The 26,139-nt window shown below is 44.6% G+C and overlaps 1 protein-coding gene across 4 annotated transcripts in view; it reads right to left on the reverse strand.

The window, feature by feature from the left end:
- The window catches only part of AP1G1 (adaptor related protein complex 1 subunit gamma 1), a 102,111-nt gene that overhangs the window by 15,369 nt on the left and 60,603 nt on the right, over positions 1-26,139 (reverse strand). For all 4 annotated transcript variants that reach the window (XM_056525864.1, XM_056525865.1, XM_056525867.1 and 1 more), the window contains 7 exons: positions 21,354-21,452; positions 20,239-20,294; positions 20,017-20,130; positions 19,406-19,546; positions 19,237-19,291; positions 18,947-19,069; positions 8,709-8,798 (listed from right to left, as the gene is read on the reverse strand). In XM_056525864.1, the coding sequence (XP_056381839.1) occupies positions 8,709-8,798; positions 18,947-19,069; positions 19,237-19,291; positions 19,406-19,546; positions 20,017-20,130; positions 20,239-20,294; positions 21,354-21,452 (678 nt within the window). The remainder of the gene's footprint in view (positions 1-8,708; positions 8,799-18,946; positions 19,070-19,236; positions 19,292-19,405; positions 19,547-20,016; positions 20,131-20,238; positions 20,295-21,353; positions 21,453-26,139) is intronic.

Below are 26,139 nucleotides of genomic sequence, written 5' to 3' on the forward strand. Positions count from 1 at the left end.
AATTAACTGCATGACATGCCAAGAACATCCCCAGAATGGGAGACCGGCAGACCTGATAGATAAGGAGTCTCAAAAGAGACCAGAGCGTTTGTCAGGAATGCAAAAAATGAATCAGCTCAGTAGGGAAGAACAGTTTGCTTGAATCTATCCCCAGGGAGTTACAAAAGGAAAAGTGAATCCCTGGCAACGATCCGCCACGGCGGTTTGTATATGCTCCCCAACAGCGAGCAACAATGCAGGCGTAGGGATGCCAGAGGGAAACCTTAAGCGGCTCATGACGCTTGTGAATATCAGGTCACCTTTTTGCCAGGGTGAATAAAGCAGCCCCTCAGATACAGATAAAGGACCGCTAAGGCTGCAAAAGGAATCAGTGCAATACAGGTATTGGCCACCAGAGGGTGCCAAACCACACCCAATAATCTGAGTGACCAAGGAATACTTTTATATATATTATATAAAAATGTTTAAAAAATTATACAAGAATGTGTCCGGAAGGGAGCATGGGGCACAGGGCGCCCTGCAAAGTGCTGCCCGCAGAAACTATAACTTTCATCCGGCAGACAGAAGCCCTTGGAGCAGCGACGGCAATAGCAGTGCTATATAAGTGCCTGCAAAGTCACCACACAGGTCTGGGGCAGGGAACCAATAGCGGCCGCGCTGCAAGGTAACGAGCTCCCGCCGGCAGCTGCCGTGGGAGCCATAGAACTGTTGCCCACTCCGACCCCCGCAACGAGAAAGGAGGGCGGGCCAGAAAAACTCCAGCAGCGCGCGAGCCAGAGAGGAGTAGTCATCATTCGATCGGCATCTAATCTCCCGACTCACTCAAAGAACAGGGGTCTCACCCGAAGAAGTTGGTCCACAGAGAGCTGTTGAAGGAGCGAGAACCAACCTCTTTGGCCATCTTAGGAAAAATGAAGATTACCCCTGATCTCCCCAAACTAATCTTCTGCAGAACTCGAGTTATTAGAGGGAATGGAGGAAAGGCGTATGCTGTTTTGAAGGTCCACTCTTGATGTAGGGCATGTACCCCCCTCTGGAAAATCGCTTGGGCGAAGGGAGAAGAAATAATTCACTTTCTGATTTTTCCTGGAGGCAAAAAGATCCACTTCTGGATGGCCCCACCTTGCTATCAGTTGACTGAAAATATGTGGATTTAACTCCCATTCCCCTGGATCCAACCAGTGTCTCCTCAGGTAATCTACTTGTATGTTCTCTTTCCCTCTTAAGTGAACAGCAGTAATGGACAATATCTTGTCCTCCACCCAGGTGAACAATTTCATTGCCTGGTCTTGAAGCGGCTTGTGTCTTGTACCCTTTTGGTGATTCACAAATGCTACAGCAGTGGTGTTGTCCCAGTATATCTTCACGTGGTGACCCTGAATGAGCAATTCTGCTGACTGGCATCTGTGGTAATGGATTCCATACCCGATGATTTACAAGAGATTCCCCTTGTCAGTTTTTACGATTTCATCCACCACAGTAGGGACCTCTTTACCAAGGGAGAGATGACCATCTTTTTCTCTAGAGAGATCTGTGACCGATCCCAGACCTTCAAAATCATATTCTGAAGTGTGTGGGAATGGTACTGACACCAGGGTACTGCTGGGATACATGAAGTCATGGATCCCAGAAGGGACATAGCCTTCCTTAGTGAGGTAGCTTTTTTCAGATAACATTTTCTGACCTTTAGAAGAATGGCTGACACCTTGTCCGGGGGTAGAGAAGTCATCTGGCTGCTTTAATTCAGTATCACTCCCAAGAATTTCTCTCTTTGATGAAAGAAGATCTGACTTCTGAAAATTTAGAATCCATCCTAGATTTGGGAGAGAAAGAATGGTTAATTGAACATGCTGGGAAAGAAGATCTTTTGTTGGATCCACAATTAAAAGGTCGTCCAAATAAGGAATAATGGTTATTCCTTTTATTCTGAGGAATGCCACCACCTCTACCATCACCTTGGTTAAAATTCTTGGGGCTGAAGTGATTTCCAAAGGGCAACGCTTTGAATTGGAAGTGAAAGGTTTGTTTGTTTACCAGGATCGCAAATCCCAGAAATATCTGGTGCTGATGAAAGTAGGCATCCTTTAAGTCTATTGTTGCCATCCAGGCATTTTGAGGGATTAATGGAATTTCTGTTTTCAGAGTTTCCATTTTGAAAAGTTTGTAAATAATTAAAAGATACAATTTCTTCAGGTTTATCATTATCCTGAACGTTCAGTTTGGCTTGGGAACAAGAAAAGACGAGAGTAGTGGCCCTGTTCTTGAAATGGTACAGGAAAAATTGTTCCTAGAGAAAGTAAATCTTCAGCTGTTTCAAAGTGTAAAAGACTTAGACAGCCGAACTGAGATTTGTGATAAGGAATTTTTGAGGGGGAGGAGATACAAATTCCACTTTGTACCCTTCTTTAATGGCGTTTAGAATGAACTGATTGCAGGTTGTCTCCTTCCATTGATTGAAGAAAAGAGAAAATCCCTTTAACCCCCCTTGGGATATCTCCATCTACCAGTTTTCCCTTTACCTTTGTATTATTTTTGTTTATTTTTAAAGGGAGGAAAATTATTTTAGCTTTAGGTTTTTGCGCTTTTTCTTCAGGCAACAACCTTTTTCTTATCTGCAGCTTTTTCAAGAATATTATCCAGAACTTTTGCAAATTTTTACCTTGAAAGGGAATGGCACACAACTTTGCTTTGGATATTATATCACCTTGCCAGTTTTTTAACCAGAGAGCTCTTCTGGCAGAATTTTACAGAGCAGCAGTTTTGGCAGCCATTCTGACAGATTCTGCCGAAACATCAACTGGGAAAGCAGTGGCTAACTTTAACATTGGGATGGAAAAAAGAATCTGATCCCTAGAGGGTTTATTTTCTATGTGATTTTCAAGTTGATTCAGCCACATAAATAAAGATCTAGCTACACTAGTAGCAGCAATAAGTTGATTTTTTTTATGCTTACCATAAAATCTCCTCGGAGGATCCATCGGGGGACACACAGACTGTGGGTATATCTTGCTGCCACTAGGCACACAAAAAGTAAGTCGTCCCCTCCTGGCAGGATTTACCCCGCCTACTGACCCTGAGATAATCAGTTTAGTCCCAAAGCAGTAGGAGAGGACCGACAGAAGGAAACCAGCAGGTATCCAAGGGAACCAGACAAAAAAGGAACCAAAACCAACCCCTCGAACAGAAAACCGAACCATAGCAAAAAACACAATGGGTGGGTGCTGTGTCCCCCAATGGATCCTCCGAGAAAGATATTACGGTAAGCATTAAAAAAAAAAAAAAAAAAAAATACTTTTCTACGTCGGCTTCATTGGGGGACACAGACTGTGGGACGTACCAAAGCAGACCCTGGGTGGGAAAAATACCCAGCTCAGAATCAGGCAGAAGACTGAGCCACTGCCACCTGAAACACTTTGCAAATCCAAACCAACGTCAGCTGACTCAAACGTGTGCACCTGGTAGAATTTAGTGAAAGTGTGCAAGGACGACCAGGTGACCGCCTTACAGACTTGAAAGGCCGTAGCCCTATTGCGGAGCGCCCAATAAGCCCCAACGGAACATGTGGAAAGAGCAGTCACCCGAAAAGCTGGGAACTTCCAAGATGGCAGAACAGATCAACCATGAAATGGTCGCCTTAGAAGCTGGAAGACCCTTGCGAACACTTTCTGGAATCACGAAGAAGGAGTCACCCGGCCGAAAGGAGGTGGTGACGGAAAGACAGATCCGGACAGCTTGAACATCGTCCAGACTATGTAGGGAACGCTCCCTTAGGATGGAGCCGGACAAAAAGAAGGACAATCTCCTCGTTCATGTGAAAGGGAGAAACCACTTTGGGCAAGAAGGAAGGAAGCGGACAAAAAACCACCTTGTCCTGATGAAGGACCAAGAAGGGAGAACGACAAGAGAGCAGCCAGCTAGGAGACACTCCTAAAGGAGGTAATTGCGATGAGGAAGGCGACCTTCCACGAAAAGATATGAAGAGAGGAGTCTTGGAGAGGTTCGAACGGAGCCTACCTCAAACTGCTCAGCACCCGGTTGAGATCCCAAGTAGGAGGTGTGGGAGACCTGAATGGCGGCACCACATGGGTAACGACCTGCGGGAAGGTGCAGACGTGAGAAACAGAATAGAAAGGGCTTACACTTGACCTTTAAGAGAGCTGAGTGCCAAGCGCTGATCTAGACCGGATTGCAAAAGAGCAAGAAGGCGCGGAAAGGAGAAAACGACTGGGGAGACGGACTGAGCCTCACACCACCGGAAATAAGTCCAACAAGTGCGGTGGTAAATCCTAGTGGAGGAAGGCTTCCGAGCATGAAGCATGGTGCGAATCATCCTGGAAGAAAACCCCCGAGCTCTCAAAATTGCGGTTTCAACCACCACGTCGTCAAATGCAGCGACAGTAAACTGGGGTGGCAGAGAGGACCCTGGGAGAGCAGATCGGGGTGACCTGGAAGACGCAGTGGTATTTTTGCGACCAGCCAAATTAAGTTGGCGCCTGGGCCAGTCTGGGGCAACCAGAATGGTGGGAACGACCTCCGAACCCTGGACAGAAGAGGGAGGGGCGGTAGAGATAAGGAAGACTGAAGGGCGACCACGGGATGACAAGTACGTCCAGAGCCAGAGGGTCTTGCAACTTCGCAACAAAGCAAGGAACTTGTCTGTTGTGGCGAGCCACAAAGAGATCCACATCCGGGGTCCCCCAAAGATTGCAGATCTGCGCAAACGCCTCTGGTTGCAGAGAACACTCCCCTGGATCAGCAGCTGAGAAAGTCCGCTTCCCAGTTCTCCACACCCGGAATGTGGATCGCGGTGAGGGTGGGAACTAGAGTCTTGGCCCAGAGCAGAATCTTGAAGACCTCCTCCATTGCCGAGCGACTGCGCGTGCCGCCCTTGCTATTGATATATGCCACAGCCGTGGCGTTGTCCGATAGGACACGAACTGGACGACCCTGAAGGAGAATCTCCCAATGGAGGAGGCAAAGAAAGATGGCACGGAGCTCCAGAAGATTTAGTGCAGATAGGCATCCCAGATATCCACAGAAGAAGGTAACTTTTCCGTGCGCTGAAAGATCATTGGCCGGCAGCAGGAGGAGGCCGGGAGCCCCTCCAGCATGCCCAATGCGAAGAGTGGGCAGAGCTAAGTGCCGGACCAGGCCGCAGCCGCGGACTCCATTTCCTGCACAACATGTCCGAGAAGCGGGAAAAAATTCAAGTAAACTGTGGAGCCAGACGCGCGACCGCAGCCCAGTTGACAGGCACTGCGTTCGGGGCGCCAGACCTGAAGAAAGTGAGTAAGTAGTGTTAGGGAAGACCAAGGGGAGGGCAAGGAGAGCTGTCCCGCAGTCACCGGAGTCCCGACAATGCATATATAAGACCGGAGCCCGCATCTCTGCACCCTATAATAATAAAAATTAATGAAAAATCCCCCTGGTGCCCAGTCTAAGGGGCCCCCTAAGTAACTAAGAAGGAGGGGGAGAGGGGAAGGAGATACTCACCCAGACCAGCGCATACTCACCCAAGATGTCTTCAGCCAGCAATTTGTCACCTGCGTTAGGTCAGACTGAAACAGCGGGACGAGCAGGGAGGATAGGGGGACCCGGACCCAAGGTGCAACCCCGGCGCTGGCCTAGGGCAGGAAGGGGGTTAACAGTGCATACTCTATGCCACATGCCCCTTAACCGCATATGGGGGTGGGGGGAACAGGTGGCGCAATGCTCCTTAACCCCACCTAAAAACAAGAAATAAAAAGGAGAAAAGAACCCACAACACGCCCTAGCTTATAAAATAAAAAAAGAAGATCAGGTCTGGAGAGCTCCAGACCTGTGTCTGCCTCCTACTGACACTAAGCTAAAACTGATTAGCTCAGGGTCAGGAGGTGGGGTATATCCTGCCAGGAGGGGCAGACTTACTATTTGTATGCCTAGTGGCAGCAAGATATACCCACGGTCTCTGTGTCCGCTAATGGAGCCGACCAAGAAATTGGTATTTAAAAGAGCAGTGGAAGCATCCCAATCCTTGCGAAGAAGACTATCCATCTTCCTATCAAGAGGGTCTTTTAATTGAGAGGTATCCTCAAATGGCAGAGATGTCTTTTTAAAAACTTTGCAACCTGAATATCAATTTTAGGAACTTCACTCCAGAGCTCCGTATCCTCAGGATTAAAAGAAAATCTAGCTCTAAACTCTTTAGATATACCGTATATACTCGAGTATAAGCCCAGTTTTTCAGCACGATTTTTCGTGCTGAAAACACCCCCCCTCGGCTTATACTCGAGTGAACTCTCCACCCGCAGTGGTCTTCAACCTGCGGACCTCCAGAGGTTTCAAAACTACAACTCCCAGCAAGCCCGGCCAGCCATCGGCTGTCCGGGCTTGCTGGGAGTTGTAGTTTTGAAACCTCTGGAGGTCCGCAGGTTGAAGACCACTGCGGCCTTCGACATCATCCAGCCCCCTCTCACCCCCTTTAGTTCTGTACAGTACTCGCCTGCGCTCGGCGCTGGTCCGGTGCTGCAGGACTGTCCGGTGGGGAGGTCGTCCGGTGGGATAGTGGTTCCGGGCTGCTATCTTCACCGGGGAGGCCTCTTCTAAGCGCTTCGGGCCCGGCCCAAGAATAGTCACGTTGCCTTGACGACGACGCAGAGGTACGTTCATTACCAACGTCCTTCTTCGTCATCGTCAAAGCAACGCCTCTATTCTGGGCCCGAAGAAGAGGCGCCCCCGGTGAAGATAGCAGCCCGAAACCACTATCCCACCGGGCGACCTCCCCACGGGACAGTCCTGCAGCACCTGGAGTTGCAGTTTTGAAACCTCTGGAGGTCCGCAGGTTGAAGACCACTGAGGGTGGATAGTTCACAAGAGGATGATGACAAGAGGATAATGAAGGGGGGGTGTGGGATGATAAGGGGATGATGAAGGGGGGTGGGGATGATGACAAGGGGATGATGACAAGGGCATGATGAAGGGGGGTGTGGGATGATGACAAGGGGATGATGAAGGGGGTGGGGATGATGACAAGGGGATGATGAAGGGGGGGTGTGGGATGATGACAAGGGGATGATGACAGGTGATGATGATGAGGGTCTGGATGATGACAGGGTGATAATGATGAGGATGTTAATGACGGGGGTCTGGATGATGACAGGGGGGATGCTGTATTTCCCACCCTAGGCTTATACTCGAGTCAATAACTTTTTTTTTTTTTTTTTTTTTTTTTTTTTTTTTTTCCTGGGATTTTGGGGTGAAATTAGGGGCCTCGGCTTATACTCGGGTCGGCTTATACTCGAGTATATACCGTAGTCAGTATTTTTTCAGGTTCATGCCACTCATCAAATATAAGGCTTTTAAAATTTTCATGGATGGGAAAAAAATTTTCTTCTTGGGTTTAAAACCCGCAAACATCTCATCTTGAATAGAATGAGTAACCAGAGTATCTTCAATATTCATGGCGGCTTTGACAGCTCCCATTAGAATATCCGTATCCTCTGCAGAAAAATAATACATTTTTTCTTCAACTTTTTGAGGAACAGTAGGTAATTCATCCGCGGATTCTTGATCAGAAGAAAGGATCGGATCTGAGTCAGGGTCTAAATCAACAATAGAAGGTTTGAGTTTTTTAGAGGGAGGAGGCTCAATCACTGTGGGGGAGGTAAAGCTGCCACCACTGATGCTTGAACTTGAAAATGAATCATTTTTTAATTCATCCATGAAGGAAGGAGTTTCCTGTTGCACAATTTTTGCCATACAGGAACTACACAGGGGTTTAGCATGACCTTCCGGAAATTTTTCAGAGCATAAGGCACACTTTTTAAATTTCGCCTTGGCTTCCTTAGGTTTTTTAGCAGTCTCCTTGTCTCCCTAAAAAGAGAGAGAGGGAACCAAATAAAAAGGGAACTAAAATAAGAACCCACTCCTAGAAATAGGTGAACCCCAAGGGGCAGCTACTTACTGGGCTAGACATCCTAGGATAAACTGCAGATTCCGAGCGGGCAGAAACAGCAGGTTCCATAATGACAGGACACAGACACATGGAGCACTTACCTTATATAACAAGATTTGAAACTGGCGCCAGAAGCTGACTGCAGCAGGGCTCTCCCCGACCAGAAATAAAAAAATTTGCGTGCCAGAAGGGAACTTCGCACGCAGCTCCCAGAACACAACGGAAGCCGAAAAAGATCAGGAAATCCCCCTGGATCCATTTACGCTGCCGGAGAGGGAACTTCCGGCCTCCGACATCCCAACATGTCGCGCATGACCGTGACGTCACACGCGGCCACCGGAAGTGACGGAAGCCAAAAGGAAGCAAGGGGGAAACACCCGTGTGCGCGGCCCCTGCAAGTCATGCCCTACCGCATAAACTCCCGGAGCGCTGGAGTCCTGGAGGCAAGCATGCAATACACAGCGACCCGGAGCAGAGACACAGGAGAGGGACCCGAACATCGCTGACCTGCACCGCCCAGCTAAAGTGACTGATCACACCGCCAGCCCTAGGACCAGGAGGTAAACCTCATGCTTCCAATAGGAACAGAAAACACTGAGGGGTTATCCAGGGAGGGGCCTTTTAAACCTCTTCTGTGCTTCCTGTTCCTATAGGATGAATGGGGCAATCTCATGTGGTGCTGTTGGGATGATGAAAAGAAAACACTGCATTAATCACATGCACTACAGTTTACACACATTATTATGTTGTTAATTAGTTCTTCATTATGTTGTACCTGAATAGGTTCCTCTTCTTCACATTGACCCGATACTAGCAAATCTCCATACTCTCCTATACACCAGGATGCCACCTGGACCAGAGGTTGCTGTGGGAGAAAAGAAAGGAAATGTATGAAAAAAAAAAAAAAAAAAACAGGCAATCAATATCGATTACACTGGAAAGCAGCACCACTTAGTGGTCATACTAAGAACCGCATGTGCTAAAGAGGGCAAAGAAGCAAAAAATATTTAATTGTACCAAAAATGTATATTTTTTTATTTTTTACTCTTAAATAGTTAATATCTAAGTGAAGGAGCTACAAATCATAACAGACATAAAACAATACTGATGGTTGCATTAAACAACTGTGTCTTAAATGTAAAAGGGAATGTGTCACCTAGATGATATTTCTGATTAGGGACAGAGATTTTTTTCTTATCTGTTTCTATTTATCTGTATCTGTGCATTATTATGGGGGCAGCCTTACAGGACTGACTGACATAGACATCAATAGACAGGACCTGTCCCATTCAAATATATTGTGACCTTTTCAGAGGTCATTCTACAGAGAGGGAAGCGGCTGTTCTCTGAGCAAAAGCTATTGGTGTGTGTCTTTCTCTACTGGTGTCACCTTTCACTGTGCTCCTTGTCTGTTCTTTGAAGAAGGGCATTACTGGAAAATGATCTGTACAGCAGTGTCAGTTTAGTTTTAGTCCTAGTGCTCAGAATGGAAACTGCAAGATTTCAAGATTATTATAAAATATAGATATAAAAATGGAAAATTAGAAAAAACATCACCATAAATTCTTCAATATGTTTAACATATAATCCTGATTTAAACAACAGGTAATTTTCTGATGACACATTCCCTTTAAGTCTGAGTTCACATCAGCATTTGAACCTCCATTTGCTGATTCCATTATAATGATGGGGCTTTAGCGGACATGCATGACAGTTTATTTTCTCCACTAAATCTTGCAAAATAACAGACATCTAACGGAAACCCAGACAGACCCCATTCAAAGTGAATGGGACCGGTTGGGTTTCCTTGATGTCAGTTGTGACAACTTCCCAGCCCCATTATCAGCTGTTGCAACTGAGCTCTTGACCATAGCTACACAACGCTGATGTGAACATGGTATAAAGGGGTATTCCCATCTCATAAAGTTATCCCAATCCATAGAACAGGAAGAGCATTGTCCCCCTGAATGCATGGTGCGCACCACTCATGCATGCCTACATTTCATTTATTCTCTATGGAGCTTCCGGACATTGCAGAGAAACTGAAATGGCAATTGCACTGAATTTAAAAATATTCTGTGACCCCATAGAGCAGTGTTTCTCAAGCACAGTCCTCGAGACCCCCCAACAGGTCATGTTTTCCAGATTTCCTTAGTTTTTAAACAGGTGATATAATTATGGTCAGTTTATCAGGCATCACCTGTGAAAGGAAATGCTGAAAACATGACCTGTTGGGGGTCTTGAGGACCGCGCTTGAGAAACACTGCCATAGAGAATATATGCAGTGCTGGCCACAGAATTCATTCTGAGGACAGCTTTGGTCCCGTTCTCGGGAATGGTAGGAGTCCAAGCTGTACATTGTACTGATGTAAGATGTTGTACTAAAGCTAAAAGTGTGTCACCTAAATTGCAGAGCTATTACATATGTCCTACTGGAACTGCATGAGACCCATGTACCCCTACAAAAACTAGAAAAAAATAAAGTAAGTCCTGGGCTTGAGCCTAATTAAGAGATCAATGGGGGAGGGAACCTTCCGCGGTCAAACACATCCTGTGGATAGGGGATAAAGTTTTTTTCCCGGATAACCCCTTTACTTCAATAAAATATATCAACATACAGTCAAGTCCAAAAGAAATCCACAAAAAATGCCACACTAAAATTAGTAAAGAGAATAAAAAAATGTGCACTTAGTTAAATTTTTTTTAAGGGAGTACACAGGTTTCCAGTGCATAGGGGAAACATTTATTTCCCCAATATAACCTCTTTAAAAGGGGTACTCCGGCCGCTGGGGACCCCCGCAATCTAGCATGCGGCACCCACCTGTCAGCACTGCAGGAATCGCTGGAGGCTCCAAGTCTCAAGTCTTATGACTCCTGACCACAGGGACGGAGGATCGTGACATCACGATGCTCCGCCCCGTGTAACGTCACGCCCCACTAAATGCAAGTCTATGGGAGGGACGTGACGGCCGTGGGTGCTGCATGCTAGATTGCGGGGGTCCCCAGCCATGAGACCCCCATGATCAGACATCTTATCCCCTATCCTTTGCATAGGGGATAAGATGTCTTCGGGCCGGAGTACCTTTTTAAAAAGCATCTGTCACTTAACCCCTTCCCTCCCCAGGATGTATGGGTACGTCCTTGCGAAGGTGGGAGCAGCTATGGAGGGGAATTGTGATGTTATCTTGCTTTGTAACGCGCGGCCCCCAGCTGGAATCAACAAGACAGAACGGTAAGACAGAACGGTAAGACAGAACTATGTTTAGGGGTGTCCTCAATCCTTCATAACTGCAGATTTTGGAGGAAAAAAGGACTGGGTGGCTGATTTAAACATGGTTAAGGTTTTGTTTCTATATACGATAAATCAAATTACGCCTGGCATCAACTTACTCTTCTAGCTAAACATGCTCTCTCAACTAAGCATGTGCGCGTATAGGGAGCTGAGAAAAAGGATGTAATATTCAATAAAAACAGTTTGGCCAGTCATTTAATATGTATGGACATCATAAGGAGAACCTGTCGACTGTTTAATGATGTCCAAACTACAGGCTGAAGGATGCCAGGACACTATGATTTACTGTGAAACACTCAAGTGTTTCAGAGAAATCAGACTTTACATATGCCTCCGGGACCTAGGTTAGTAATCATAGGTGGTGGTGCCCTTGGCTGCTCCAAGCCATGCTGGCACAGAGTGGCACGTCTGTCCCTTTACACCTCTAGGGAGAGACATAGTAGTCAAGCTCCAATTTTCTGAACAAAAAAATTTACAAAGATTTTAAAAAGTAACAAAATACAGGATGATTCAGTAAACCTCAAATTTTACATGTTTCCAGGATTGCAATAGTTGTCTAATGCTTAATCCCTTAGGGACTCGGCCCATTTTCACCTTAAGAACTTTTTTGCCCTTTTTTGCAATTCTGACCACTGACACTTTATGCATTAATAACTCTAAGATGCTTTTACCTATTATTCAGATTCCAAGATAGTTTTTTCGTGACATATTCTACTTTAACATAGTGGTACATTTTTGTCGTTACTTGCATCCTTTCTTGGTGAAAAATCCCAAAATTTCATGAACATTTTGAAAATGCTTACTTGCTTGTAAGGAAAATGGATTTCCAAATAAATGATATATTGATTCACAAAAATATTATGTCTACTCTATGTTGGCATCATAAAGTTGACATGTTTTTACTTTTTGAAGACATTAGAGGGCTTCAAAATATAGCAGCAATTTTCAAAATTTTCACGAAAATTTCAAAATTTTTCAGGGACCATTTAAGCTTGAAGTGGATTTGAGGGGCCTTATAGAAATTACAAAGTATTCAAAATGACATTCAGAAAGTTTGTTAACCCTTTAGGTGTTTCACAAGAATAGCAGCAAAATGGAGAAAAATCTAAATCTGCATTTTTTACACTAACATGTTCTTGTAGCCCCATTTTTTCATTTTTAAAAGTGGTATAAGGAGAAAAATAAAAATTGGTAGCCCAATTTCTATGGAAATACCTCATATGTTGACATAAAGTGCTCTGCGGGCTCACAACATGGCTCAAAAGGGAAAGAGCAACTGTGGGATTTTTTAAAACAAACTTTGCTGTCATGGTTTTTGGGGGCCATGTTGCATTTAGGAAGCCCCCATGGTGCCAGAACAGCAAACAAACAAACAAAAAAAAAAAAAACACATGGCATACTATTTTGGAAACTACACCCCTCAAGGAACAAAACAAGGGGTACAGTGAGCCTTAACACCTCACAGGTGTTTGGAGACTTTGCGTTGAAGTTGGACGTGAAAAGGGAATATTTTATTTTTAACACTAAAATTATGGTGTTACCCCACATTTTTCTTTTTCACAAGGGGTAACAGGAGAAAATGCCCCCCAATATTTAAAAACCCATTTCTTCGGAGTATGGAAATACCCCATATGTGGATGTTAAGTGCTCTGCTGGCACACTACAATGCTCAGAAGAGCAGGAGCAAAATTTGGCTTTTTAATGGTCTATTCACACATACAGTATTCTGTGCAGATTTGATGCGCAGTATTTTCTGCTACAGATCTCAATGTAAACTGAATGACTGAGCACAACTTAAAACCCTGCGCATCAAATCTGCACAGAATACTGTACGTGTGAATAGACACTAAAAGAGAAAGAATTTTGCTGAAATGGTTTTTGGGGGGCATGTCCCCAGGGTGCCAGAACAGCTAAAAACAAAAACCACATGGCAACTATTTTGGAAACTACACCCCTCAAGGAACGTAACAAGGGGTATAGTTAGCCTTAACACCCCACAGGTGTTTGACAACTTTGCGCTGAAGTTGGACATGAGAAGGGAATTTTTTATCTTTATTTTTTTTAAATACGTTTTATTGAAGATTAAACAAACATCAGCCACATCGCCTCACATAAACAAGTAGTACAAAGTGTGTAATTATACAGCTAATTAGGCACTGAAAACATGGACTTGTGAGCAGAATGTAGACAACAGATTACTGTAGAGAATCTGTCAGTAGTCAGTGCAGTGAGGACATAGACTGAGTGAAACTTAGAACAACCAGTAGAATAACCCCAAGACATAAAGAGAGGGGAAACGGAAAAAGGGGGAGGTAGTCAGTATTAAATTAGCAAAAAAAAAAAAACGTTGTGAAGAACTTTGCATACACAGCTATAATCAGTCGCGAGGACCAAGCAAAGTACTCCTAATATTAGAGCAGACCCATGCGTCCATAGAGAAGAGGGATCACACACATCCGACAAGGGTATAGGGGCAAAAACACACCATACAACAAAGCAACAAAACAAAATAGAGGGGTAAAGACAACCACATCCAGAAACAAAGGGACATTTATGACTCTAAATCCCGTCTGGAGGATACAGAGTATGAGCACTGAGTCAATGGTGAGGAGCACAAGGGACCCCACACAGAGAGGAATTTACCAGGGCATTTTCTATTCTTGTAGACAATGTGGGAAAAAGGTATCATAGCATTAACTAAAGCTTTCCACTGAGAAAGGGAAGGTGAGCCGGGGTCCATCCATTTGAGGGCAATCGCTTGGAAAATTTAATTTTTAACACTAAAATGATGCAAGAACAACAGAAACCCCACACATGTGACTCAATTTTAGAAACTACACCCCTGAGGGAACGTAACAAGGGTCATAGTGAGTACTTACTTACACATGTTTTTTGAACAGTGGGCTGTAAAAGTAATAGAATTTATTTTCAACACAATTGCTGGTATTAACCAATTTTTTTTTAGCTTCACAAGTAGTAAGAAAAAAAAAAAAAAGCTCCACAAAATCTGTAGCACAATTTCTCCAGAATAAGGAAATCCCCATATATATCTGTAAAGCACTCTGCGGGTGCAAAACAGGGCTTAGGAGTGAGACAGCACTGCTGAGATTTGAGGCATAAAGTGGTGCTTTGTTTGAGGTTCACATTTGGAACAGACGGGTGTTCCCTAAATTTATTTTCAAAGAATGGATGAAGTGTAGTTTGGGGAAAATGAAAATTGCAATTTTAGTACTGATATGCCAGTCATTTTCCCAGAATGATGACCCGGAGTATAGCCAAAAGTAAAAATGATGCCTGCCCCAAACCCTATACTCTGAATCATCATTCTGGGAATGTGATGTGTGTGGCCATCCCTATTCTGTTACCTAGGAATTTTGACTCTGTGTCCCATGACCCATTATCAGGGGTATTGGGAAATAGTTTTCCTTTTTTTTTGTGGGGTGGGGGGGGGGGGGGGGGGGGATGGGCGTGTTTGGTTTTAAAATTTGAAAGGCAATGTACTCTGGACTGGTACATTGGAGTCGAATTCTGGGAAATTAAAATTAGGGTAAAGGATTGAAATTTAGTGCTCCATGGAAGTGTGATACTCCCTGAAGCAGTTTTTAATGCAGAGGCTCAGATGGATGATCGGGGCAAGTGTCACATTGAGTGGTGAATTCAGGTAGAAGAAACAGACATGGTCGCACATCTACATATTGTATTTTGATCTGATTGCTTCTCAGCATAAATTCAAAAACTAACAGGTTGTTCGTACACATTTTTATCAAAAGGTACAAGCCCACTTGCCACATCAAGGCCACCTAATTTGAGTGGGTCCCTAATGTCCCTAGCATAAAATGGTGTAGCACTGGGCGGCGACCACCACCGCCGCCACACCATTGCCCACAGGGGGAACGACCCATTGGCAGAGCGGCCCCAATGCCACTCAAACCAGTCCATGGGTCGCACCCTCCCCACAGACACGGCGCCACGGCAGTAACGGACACCGCACAGCACCACATCAGTGTGAACAGGGTGTTAAAAATGTTATGCAGATGTGCGACCATGTCTGTTTCTTCTACCTGAATTCACATTGTGTTTTCTATCCCCCTCCTTTTTTTGTTTTAACATGTGTCTGCACTCTGCCCCACCCCCTCAGCCCAACCCTATATAAGTAGTAGTTAGCTACACAAGGGCCTTTTCTTTCCTAGCAGCCTCCCAGTCTGACTGAGAGAGCATGGTAAGTGAGCTTTAACACCCTGTTCACACTGGTGTGGTGCTGTGCAGCGACCGTTGCTGCCGTGGCACCATGTCTGTGGGGAGGTGCGACTCATGGACTGGTTTGAGTGGCATTGGGGCCGCTCTGCCAGTGGGTCATTCCCCCTGTGGGCACTGGTGTCGCGGCGGCGGTGGTGGTCGCAGCCCAGTGCTACGCCATTTTATGCTAGGGACGTTAGGGACCCACTCAAATTAGGTGGCCTTGATGTGGCGAGTGGGCTTGTACCTTTTGATCAAAATGTATACTAACAACCTGTTGAATTTATGCTGAGAAGCAATTAGATCAAAATACAATATGTAGATGTGCGACCATGTCTGTTTCTTCTACCTGAATTCACATTGAGTGGTGGTGACCTTCAAATCCCCCTCCTGTGACACACACTGCATTTTTTCTGGGATCATCTCTTCTTTCCAGTGGGGGACCTAACCTAGAAAGTGTGAGCTGTGGTGCTCTGGCCCGCTCTTTCCCAGTCAACAAAGATTAGAACTTCCTCTTGACACTGCAGGAATGTCCCTGAGTTGCCAGCGTGCTGGAACAGTACAAAAGAGTTGCATATGCCAACCTGTACCATGTAGACCGCAACTTTTTTGTACCATGCCCATGTTTTCCGCATGGCATTATACGGCTTGAGGACTTGATCAGAAAGATCAACTGCCTCCATATACTGATTGTAGCCCAGAATACAATCAGGCTTAAAGGGGTACTCCACGGAATTTATTTATTTATTTTTTTTTTTTTTTATATCAACTGGTGCCAGAAAGTAAAAAAAAAAAAAAAATGGAATCTGGAATGTTAATCCTTCCAGTACTTTTTAGGGGCTGTATACTAAAGAGAAATCCAAAAAAGAAATGCATTTCCTCTGATGTCATGACCACAGTGCTGACCTCCTGCTCTGGACAGTTCCTGAAATGGACAGCAGAGGTCAGCAGAGAGCACTGTGGTCATGACATCAGAGGAAATGCATTTCTTTTTTGGATTTTTTAGATTTAGTATACAGCCCCTAAAAAGTACTGGAAGGATTAAGATTTTTTAATAGAAGTGATTTACAAATCTGTTTAACTTTCTGGCACCAGTTGATTTAAAAAAAAAATTAAATAAATAAATAAAAAGTTTTCCACGGGAGTACCGCTTTAAGGACCGGTCCCACAGTACCTCACATAGGGACAGGGGTGATGCAGTCACCATGAATTGTGGCTAGTATAAGGACATACCTCTTGTCCTTACACCTGATCAGCAACAGGTTTTCATGGGAAAAGGCCCGGGACTCACCCCGGGGGATAGGAGTGTGCAGGGGATAGGAAGGCCTCCGATTCTGACCCAAAAGCGACTGTGGATCTAGAGGCGAGGGATGTGAAGAGAGGGATGCTGGTATAAAAGTTATTCACGTAAAGGTGGTAACCTTTATGTAGCAATGGGTGCAAAAGGCTCCAAACAATTTTCCCACTAACACCCAGAGTGAGGGGACATTCTGGGGGTTCAATACGGGAATCTCTACCCTTGTACATTATAAACTTGCTAGTGTACAGGCGGTCATACGCAGGATCAGTTTGAGGGGGGAACATTCCGCATTATCAGCATAATGCAAACATTTCTGAATGGCCTTGAACCGGGGACGGGTCATGGCCATACTGTAGAGCAGCTATTGGTAGAGGATGTCCCCACTCCAGTACAGCCTGACCTTTGGTTTTTTTAACTAGGCCCATATGCAGCACAAAGCCCAAATGGTCCTCATTATGGCTGCACTGACTGGGAACCAGCCACTGAGCCTAGCTAAAAAGGGTTTGCAATGACGAACTGCTGGGCGTCCAGGTTTGTCTGGTCAACCATCAGATTGACAAAGTAGACACTGAAAAAAAAAAAAAAAAAAACTAAAATAGTTCATGTCAGTGAACCCGACGATGGCAATCTTGATTCCTAAGTCGCCAACAAACTCAGGACTTATGGTCCGCTGGCTGAGTCCAGACAAGTTCACCGGTACCAGGCACCAGTAAACTTGGCTGGAAGGCTTGACTAGTATGAGCACCAGGGGGACTCATACTAGCATGGGGCACAGGGTCAGGAGCAAAGGAGGTTTGTGGCCTCACATGGCGTCTGCCCCACCTTGGTGGCTCATCATCAGAAGGTTATGAGGAGGATGCGGAACAAATAAGGAAGGTGGGTTCTTCCTCGTCCTCTGTGGGGCTTTCAGTGTCGGAGGGGGGGGGGGGGGGGGTGAAGTGTATATATGTGTGGGGGAAAAACTTTATTGGTGTGTGTGTGTTTGCTGCGTGTGGTGCGGTACTTCCTACCCTAACCCACCCTAAACTACTAACTAACCCGCCCCAAGAACAAAACGAAAAAAAGGGAAAAGAAACAAAAAACTTTTAGCGCTTGGTGGCAGCAGGGGGCGCAGAAGTCAGTGGGGGGTTTGAAAGAAGAAGAAAAAAAAAAAAAAAACAACACTTTGACCCGAAAAAAGCACCTGCCTGAGCCCCCCCAAAAAAATGCTGATCAATTAATTTACAGCGGTGGTGAAGGCCGCACACACAGGTACGGTCCTTCCACACAGCACAGGCCTGCTACTGGTTGCACGAACAACCTACAAGTAAATAGCTACAGGACTGATCAGCGGCAGGTGGGCTTTAGCTAACTCTTTCATATGGCAGAGGGATGGCCACACAGTGAAAAAAAAAAAAGGTCGGCGCCAAAAAAAAAGACACTGGGGGCAGACAGCATTGACCCAGTAGGGCCCAGGTCATGCAGCTAAAGGTGCTGCAGACCCGCAGACACCTACAGTATGGTACGTGGGAAAAAAATTAAAAAATCTTTAATTTTTACCACCTAACTCCATCCCTGCCTAATCTAAAGCTGTCCCTAAATCGCTGCTGTGCCAGGTGGGACCGAAACAATGCCAAGGGGCACTAAGAACACTGTGAGGTAGGAGATTCAGCACGGGGCTCCGTCCTGATCGGCACCAGACATTTTATGGTGCTGATCAGAGAGGAGCAACATACTCCTGCTCTCCTCCCACCTCCCCACATACTGTGATTGGTGCAGTCACATATGTCCTGGATTGGGGGGAGGGGGGGGTGGGGGGGCAACACTGTACAGTAAAGTACGGATAAGGATTGGGGATTGGTGGTGTATATTACACCACTAATCATCATCCTTTTCCGGGTCATGGGGTATCAAGTGACCCCCATGACCCGGAATCGCCGCAGATCACTGGTTTGTATTTACCGGTATTGCATTTGATCGCCGATATGTGGGGTCCTCAGTACCATGCTCGGCAAGTGGCGGGGACCGGAAATGCTCAGGACGTACAGGTATGCCCTGAGTCCTTAAGGATCGGGGATGCAGGACATATGCATACACCCTGCGTCCCCAAGAGGTTAAGCAGAAGCAAAAAATTAACACTAGTGTCTCTACATTCCAGGTAGCAGCTGGTGGTGGATTCTTCACATTTAGGATCATGGCTGCTTACCTGAGAGATGTCATCCAGAACAGCTTTATAGAGTTTCTGTACAGTGTATTCATGCATTTCATTACTATTCGTGATCAGCTGAATTAAATTAGGAACTGCATCATCCCGCACATAGCTTCCAGCCTACACATGAAAATGAACAAAAATGTCATTATTAATTTCATAATCCTGAGATAGAACAGTTTCTATTAGATTATAAAAGTAATAAACCCAAAGTAGCAATAAACTGTGGCAATGAAGTAACACAAACAAAGGTGAATTTAATGTTCCTCTGATTTTCTTATACTTACAGTAGTGAGGACTCTCATAATAGTGTCTATGTGCCACCGCTTTGAAGGAGCATATCTATGAGAAATATTAATCAAGTCAGTCAAGAGCATTTTGCACAGCTATGACATGTGATATATGTGTTTGTGCTGGCACAGACTTGGCTCCATAGTCCTTCATATAATTACTTACTTCTCTGCTGCTAAGAAGATGCCAGATGCACAATCTGCTTTAAATTCTGGTTCACAGGAGTCAAGGAAATAAAGCAGCTCCTTCATCATACCCCGAATGTTGTTGCCGTTCACTAATGCAAAGCTCAATTCCATGGCTCGTCTAAAATGCAAATTTCCCCCACCAAAAAAAAAAAAGGGTTAGGAACATTTCCAAAGAGTAAGGGTGACCAAACTTCTTAAATTTGGCAGTTCTCTGTCCTGATCTCCCCCAAACATTCATGTGTTCTGGAGGGAGAAGGGGAGAGTTGGTGGGTCCCCTTACATTCTAGGTACTCTTCCAGTGCCCCCAAAGTTGGAAAGTTCGGTTAACGTTTAAAATGTTTGGGGACCATAAAAAGAGCTGCAAGTATATATTACAGCTTGGGATGTGTGGTCAGATTATTGTTATCAGCAGCAAAGGTCAGCCGATGGATCACTGAATAATCATCATATGACAATCCCAGAACAAAATCTAATCAGAAATTCTAAAGAATTGCCTGATCAATAACTGGCATAATACTTTGCCTGGACTAGACATATACAGGACATCAAATTATCAGTAGAATAAGGAATACACTCAGACATTCTCACCTTTTAATAGAGACATCCAAATCCTTCAGACAGTCAACAATGGTGCTGCGGTGTCTCTGTACTGCATTGTGGTCCGTCTGCACAGTTTTAAGTAAAGATGTCAAAGCAACATAGCTGTAATGAAAAACAAACAAGATATGTGGATAATCTAAGCCATATTAATGGTCTGAAACAACTTTGCCAAGAATTCCATGGTGTATACGAAAACATAAAAGTACTAACCGAATATTCTTGTCATTATTCAATAAGAACCGTCCCAAAATATTAATAGCTAAAACCTGTAGACGATATAAAATGTTAATTAATGAAACATGGAGAACATAACAGAAGAGCAGACAAGATATGAATAATTCACACATTGAACAATACCACCACTCTCACATGCAAACAGCTTTATTCCTCACCCAAAATAAAGTAACAAAGCTTTTTGCACCTTATGTGCATTTAAAGATTTGGTGGCATTGCTTTATCTTTTCTTTTTTTTTTTTATGTTCTGGACAAAGCTCAATTCAGATGAAGTTAGGCAAAAAGTGGCAGAGCATAACTAGAGCTACAGCTTCCTTATTCTAATGGAAAGCTGGGGGTCCTTGTAGTTGGCCCTTACAGACCAAGAAGTGATGGCATGTCCTAACAATAAGCCATTTTTTATTTATTTTATGTTTTGCTATATTGAAGAACACAGAGGTAACTAAATCATGTGTAAAAAAGTATTCTAACCCCAACAATTAACCATTTGCATATAGCATAAAAACTTCCAGACTGAATTATAGAAGCCACAAGAATCTTTTACATTTGGAGATCTATCCTCTGAACGAATGTTTGGACACAGCAGATTTGCATCTGCAGATATCTCTCATGCTTTCCGATTCTCATCAAGGAAGTTTTCAGATATTTATGCACCTGCTGTAGAAACAACCCTATTGACGTGTGTGATAATCTGCAGAAGTTTATAAAATAACTCTTCAATATGTGAATTTAAAATCCAAACTGTAGGTTAAAAGGTCCATGCTGTATTCAAGAGCATAGCAAAGATTTACTCTGAACAAGAAGTAATGACCTTCAAAAAGCATGATTCTCCTTCAGAGACAGAAAGAGGCACACAATGAATTATTTCATAAATAAGTTGTAACAGACAAGAAAAAGAAAAACTAATTCAAATTCATCTATATCCCTGTTTAAAATAGTTTACATCATTCCTGTCAGATGCAGCAGGGCCTGCTGAAGTAAAGTACAAAGAGGGGGGAAAAAAAATTAAAAAAAAATCACACCATTAACTGATATAGGGACAAGAACAAGAGCAAAGTGTTAGCAATATAAGTAATCTCCAATATACACACCCGTAGGCCACTTTCTGATTTTATGTCCATGATTGTTAAGACTGTTTCATACAGAATAGCGTTGCCAACATTTTTGCTTGTCTCTGTGTTTGTTGCAACCTAAAAAAAAATAAAAAACAGGTAGTATTGAATGAAACCCTTATATTTGTAAACCATTTTTTTACAGTTTGAATTGTGACACAGATGCTTTTAGGCAACTCATGTAATGGGAGACTCTGCATGTTCGTTCTGCTAGCAGTGCATTTAGCAGACACAGTAAGCATTAGTATTGCTTGTGATGCACTTGTGAGGACATAGATATGGTGACAAAGCTTAACATGCCCAAAAAAACAAACTGTTGTTGGGTGAACACCTGATTATAGAAACATAGAATGTGTCGGTAGAGCCATTTGGCCCATCTAGTCTGCCCAATATTTTGAATACTTATGAATAGTCCTTGTCCCTACCTTATATAAAAGATAGCCTTATACCTATCTCTATCTTATATGAAGGATAGCCTTATACCTATCCCATGCATGCTTAAAATGCCTTCACTGTATTTGCAGCGACCACTTCAGCAAGAAGGCTATTCCATGCATCCACTACTCTCACAGGAAAGTAATACTTCCTGATATTACTGCATAAACCTTTGCCCCTCTAATTTAAAAGTATGTCCTCTTGTGGTAGTTTTTTCTTTTAAATATCCACTTCTTTACAGTGTTGGATTATCTTTCTTTATTAAAAATGTTCTATCATATCCCCTCTGTCTCATCTTTCTTTTAATCTCTTAAGGACGCAGGGCATACCTGTACACCCTGTGCTCAGTCCCAGTATATAACGCGGGGTCACGCCGTGATTCCGAATGATACCGGGTCAGTCCCGGTGGCTAATGAAAGCGGGACCCTGGGCTAATAGCGTGCAACACTGATCATTGTGCCGCGCGCTATTAACCCTTTAGACGTGGCGGTCAAAGTTGATCGCCGCGTCTAAAATGAAAGTGAAAGCTTCCTGACAGCTCAGTCGGGCTGATTCACAGTGAAATTGCGATGTCCCGATGAACTAGAACATGAGCGGAGGTCCCCTTACCTGCCTCAGTTGCGTCCAAATAGCGTATTTTTGGTCATTTTTTATATCATGAAAAAATGAATAAAAAGCGGTCAAGAAGTCTGATCAATATAAAAATGGTACCGATAAAAACTTCAGATCACGGCGCAAAAAAGGAGCCCTAATACCGGCCCCAAAACGGAAAAATAAAAAGTTATAGGGGCCAGAAGAGGACAAATTTAAACGTATAAATTTTCCTGGATGTAGAAACTTTTTTTTTTTTTTTTTTTTGAAGTCATGCAAAATCAAACCTATATAAGTAGGATATTAACCGTATGGACCTACAGAATAAAGATAAGATGTCATTTTTACCGAAAAATGCACTGCGTAGAAACGGAAGCCCCCAAATTTACAAAATGGCATTTTTTCTTCAATTTTGTCGCACAATGAATGTTTTTTGCGCTTCGCCATGGATATTTTGGTAAAATGACTAATGTCACTGCAAAGTAGAATTGGTGGCGCAAAAAATAGGTGCAAAATTGAAAGTTATGATTTTTAGAAGGAAAAAATGAAAATGCAAAAACGGAAAAACGTCCTGCGTCCTTAAGGGGTTAAGCTATACATGTTAAGGTCCTTTAACCTTTCCTGGTAAGTTTTATCCTGCAATCCATGAACTAGCTTAGTAGCTCTTCTCTGAACTCTCCCCATAATATCTATATCATTCTGGAAATAGTCTCCAGTACTGCGCACAATATTCAAAATGAGGTCTCACCAGTGTTCTGTACAGCAGCATGAGCACTTCCCTATTTTTACTGCTTATACCTCTCCCTATACATCCAAGCATTCTGCTAGCGTTTCCTGCTGCTTTATTACATTGTCTTCCTACCTTTAAGTCTTATGAAATAATTACTCCTAAATCCCTCTCCTCAGATACTGAGGTCAGGACTGTATCAAATATTCTATCTTCTGCCCGAGGGTTTTTATGCCCCAGGTGCATGATCTTGCACTTATCCACATTAAACTTTAGTTGCCAGTGTTCTGACCATTCCCCTAGTTTACTCAAACCCTTTTCCATTTGGCAGATCCCTCCAAGAACATCAACCCTGTTACATATCTTTGGGTCAACAGCAAAAAGACACACCTTCCCATCGAGACCTTCTGCAATATCACTGAAAAAGATATTAAACAAAATTGGTCCCAGTACAGATCCCTGAGGTCCCCACTGATGACAAGACCTTGCTCTGAATATACTCCATTAACTATAACCTTCTGTTGTCTGTCCCTCAGCCACTGCCTAATCCACGCAACAATATTGGAGTCCAAGCTCAATGGGGGAGATTTATCAAAGGATTTAGACTGGTTTTTCCAATCTTAATTTGTCACACAAAGTCGCAGTCTAAATATGTGCGACTTTTGCTTTAGAGGATTTTTAGAACATGATGCATTCTAGTCTATTTTAGACGGAAAAATGCCTTGGTGCTGAATTTATCAATAGCGACTTTTCAGCAACAAGTCGCATCAGCTGAAATGTCAATGTCAGACCATGCTAGAGCAGGTTTAAATAAATACAGTCTAAAGCATAGATCCTGAAGTCTGTGCGCATAATTTATCAAGAGCCGTGCGACTTTTAATAAATTAGGCGCACAATAGACCAGCCTAATGCTCTGTAGTTTGGTCTATATTGATGCGAGACATAGACAGCTTTGATTAATCTCCCCCAATGACTGCAGTTCATTGAGAAGTGTTCTATGTGGGACATTGTCAAAAGCCTAACTAAAATCTACATAAGTAATGTCTATTTCTCTATCAGCTCCATTGGGGGACACAGACCCTGGGGTGTATGCTGGGTGTATGCTGCTGTCTCTAAGAGGTGTGACAGTATGGTAATAAAAAAAAAGTCGTCTCCTCCCAGCAGGATATACTCGCCTTCAGGCTCTGAGCTAATCAGTTTAAGCTTAGTGTCTGAAGGAGGTGGATATGGTCTGGAATTCTCCAGACCAGGTCTTCTGATTTTTTGTTTTCCTAGTATAGGGACGTGTTAGTTTTTTTATTCCCTTTTCTGTTCTGTTTTCAGGTGGGGACTCAGGGACTCCGGTTCCCTGTTTCCCCATTGCGAGTAAGGGGGCACAGACATTGCGTATATGCGCTGTTCACCCCCCTCGCCAACGGTCAGCGCCTGGGTTGGTACCTCATGGGTCTGGGTCCCCCTATTTCCCTGCTCGCCTCGCTCGCGCATAGCAGCCAGGTGTGATGCAGGTAACTAAAGCTGACTGAAGACTTCACTGAAGACTCCATTAGGCAAGTTCTTCTGACTGAGGTATGTACTTCCCCCCTTTTCTCCATAGGTACGGACTTGCAACCTCTGGAGACTCCCTGTTTTTGGCCCACCTTTCATGTTAGGGGCAGGCTTATACAGGGGCTGCACTTTTATTCTGGGGGAGCAGTGGCACCTGAGGGGGCATGTAATATATGGGGCACTTCACTGTGTGTGTGTGTGTGTCTTAGTGCAACTATGTCCACAGCACCTTATATTTGGCTGTCAGCCGCGGCGCTGGTACGGGCCGGGCGCCGGCTTGCTTTCACTTCGCCGGCAGCGCCTTATATGCGGCTGACAGCAGCGACGCTGGGCCAGGCGCTTTCAGCGCCGGCTAACTTTCACTTCCTCCGGCAGTCTCTGCGTATAGGCCGCCCGCTCTATTCCCCCGAGTGCATATGCGGCTGACATGTGGGCTCAGGACAAGGAGCGGGCGCCATTACAGTTTCTTCTCGGCAGTCTATATCTCCGCCCACAGGGCTGGGAGCTCTCAGAGGCGCGAAGCAGCCTCCAATCAGCGCCGTGGGCGCGATTTTCAGTAGGAAGGGGTCAGTTATTTAGTGCCTTGCTTCAGGCACGCCCCTCTCTTCCTATTGGCTGGCCTGTTCCCTCACTCTGGCTGCACGGAGCAGAGTTCTACTCACTGCAGCTGACAGGGGACACAGACTAGGGTGAGAAAGTTCCTGTCTTTTTCACATTATGTCCGTACCCAGAGCTGTTCCTCCCTCTAAACAGAAACCTGGAACTTCAGTGACTTCTTTTGTATGTAAGCACTGTAATACCAAGATGTCTGGCTCTGCTGAGCCCACTTGCCCTGCCTGCTCCACTGCTCCCCCAGACCCCCTGATCCCCTTTCGGTTCCGGTGGGTTCAGCAGCTCCACCAGCCTGGGTTTCTTCCCTGACCCAGAATATGGCTGACTTGACCCAAGTCTCCAGTTCGGTGGCTGAGGCCTCCCAGGAAGCGGTGTCCGCCTTGAAGGGGCCTTCCCTGCGCAGGGCCTCTTAGAGGGTCCGCTCCTCATCTCCACATACTTCACGCTCTCACAAGCGTACTAGGGGTGCCTCGTCTGACTCTTCCATTGAGTCTTCAGATATACGTGAGCGTTCCCCTCGTGGGTCCCGCCCACCTTCATCTGGGCACAAACGTCGCTTCTCCAGAGGACGTTATCGGAGTCGCTTCTCTGCCACGCCAGAGCCGCGTACCTGGTCAGGGTCGTCCCCCTCCAGGACATTCCCCTGGTGAACTGGTGGACGAGGCTTCTGAGCCGGCATCTGACTCAGAGGACCGCTCGGACTCAATTGCAACGGTGAACTCATTGGTGACAGCCATAAGAGACACCTTTCACTTAGAGGACCAATGATCTTCGGATGTCAATCCAGGAGTATCCTTTCATCGTGCTAAGCCAGCACCTCAAAGGTTCAGCTCTCACGCTGACTTTGACGACATT

The sequence above is a fragment of the Hyla sarda genome, chromosome 6 (genome assembly GCF_029499605.1).
Source record: "Hyla sarda isolate aHylSar1 chromosome 6, aHylSar1.hap1, whole genome shotgun sequence".
In the NCBI taxonomy this organism is placed as follows: Eukaryota; Metazoa; Chordata; class Amphibia; order Anura; family Hylidae; genus Hyla; species Hyla sarda.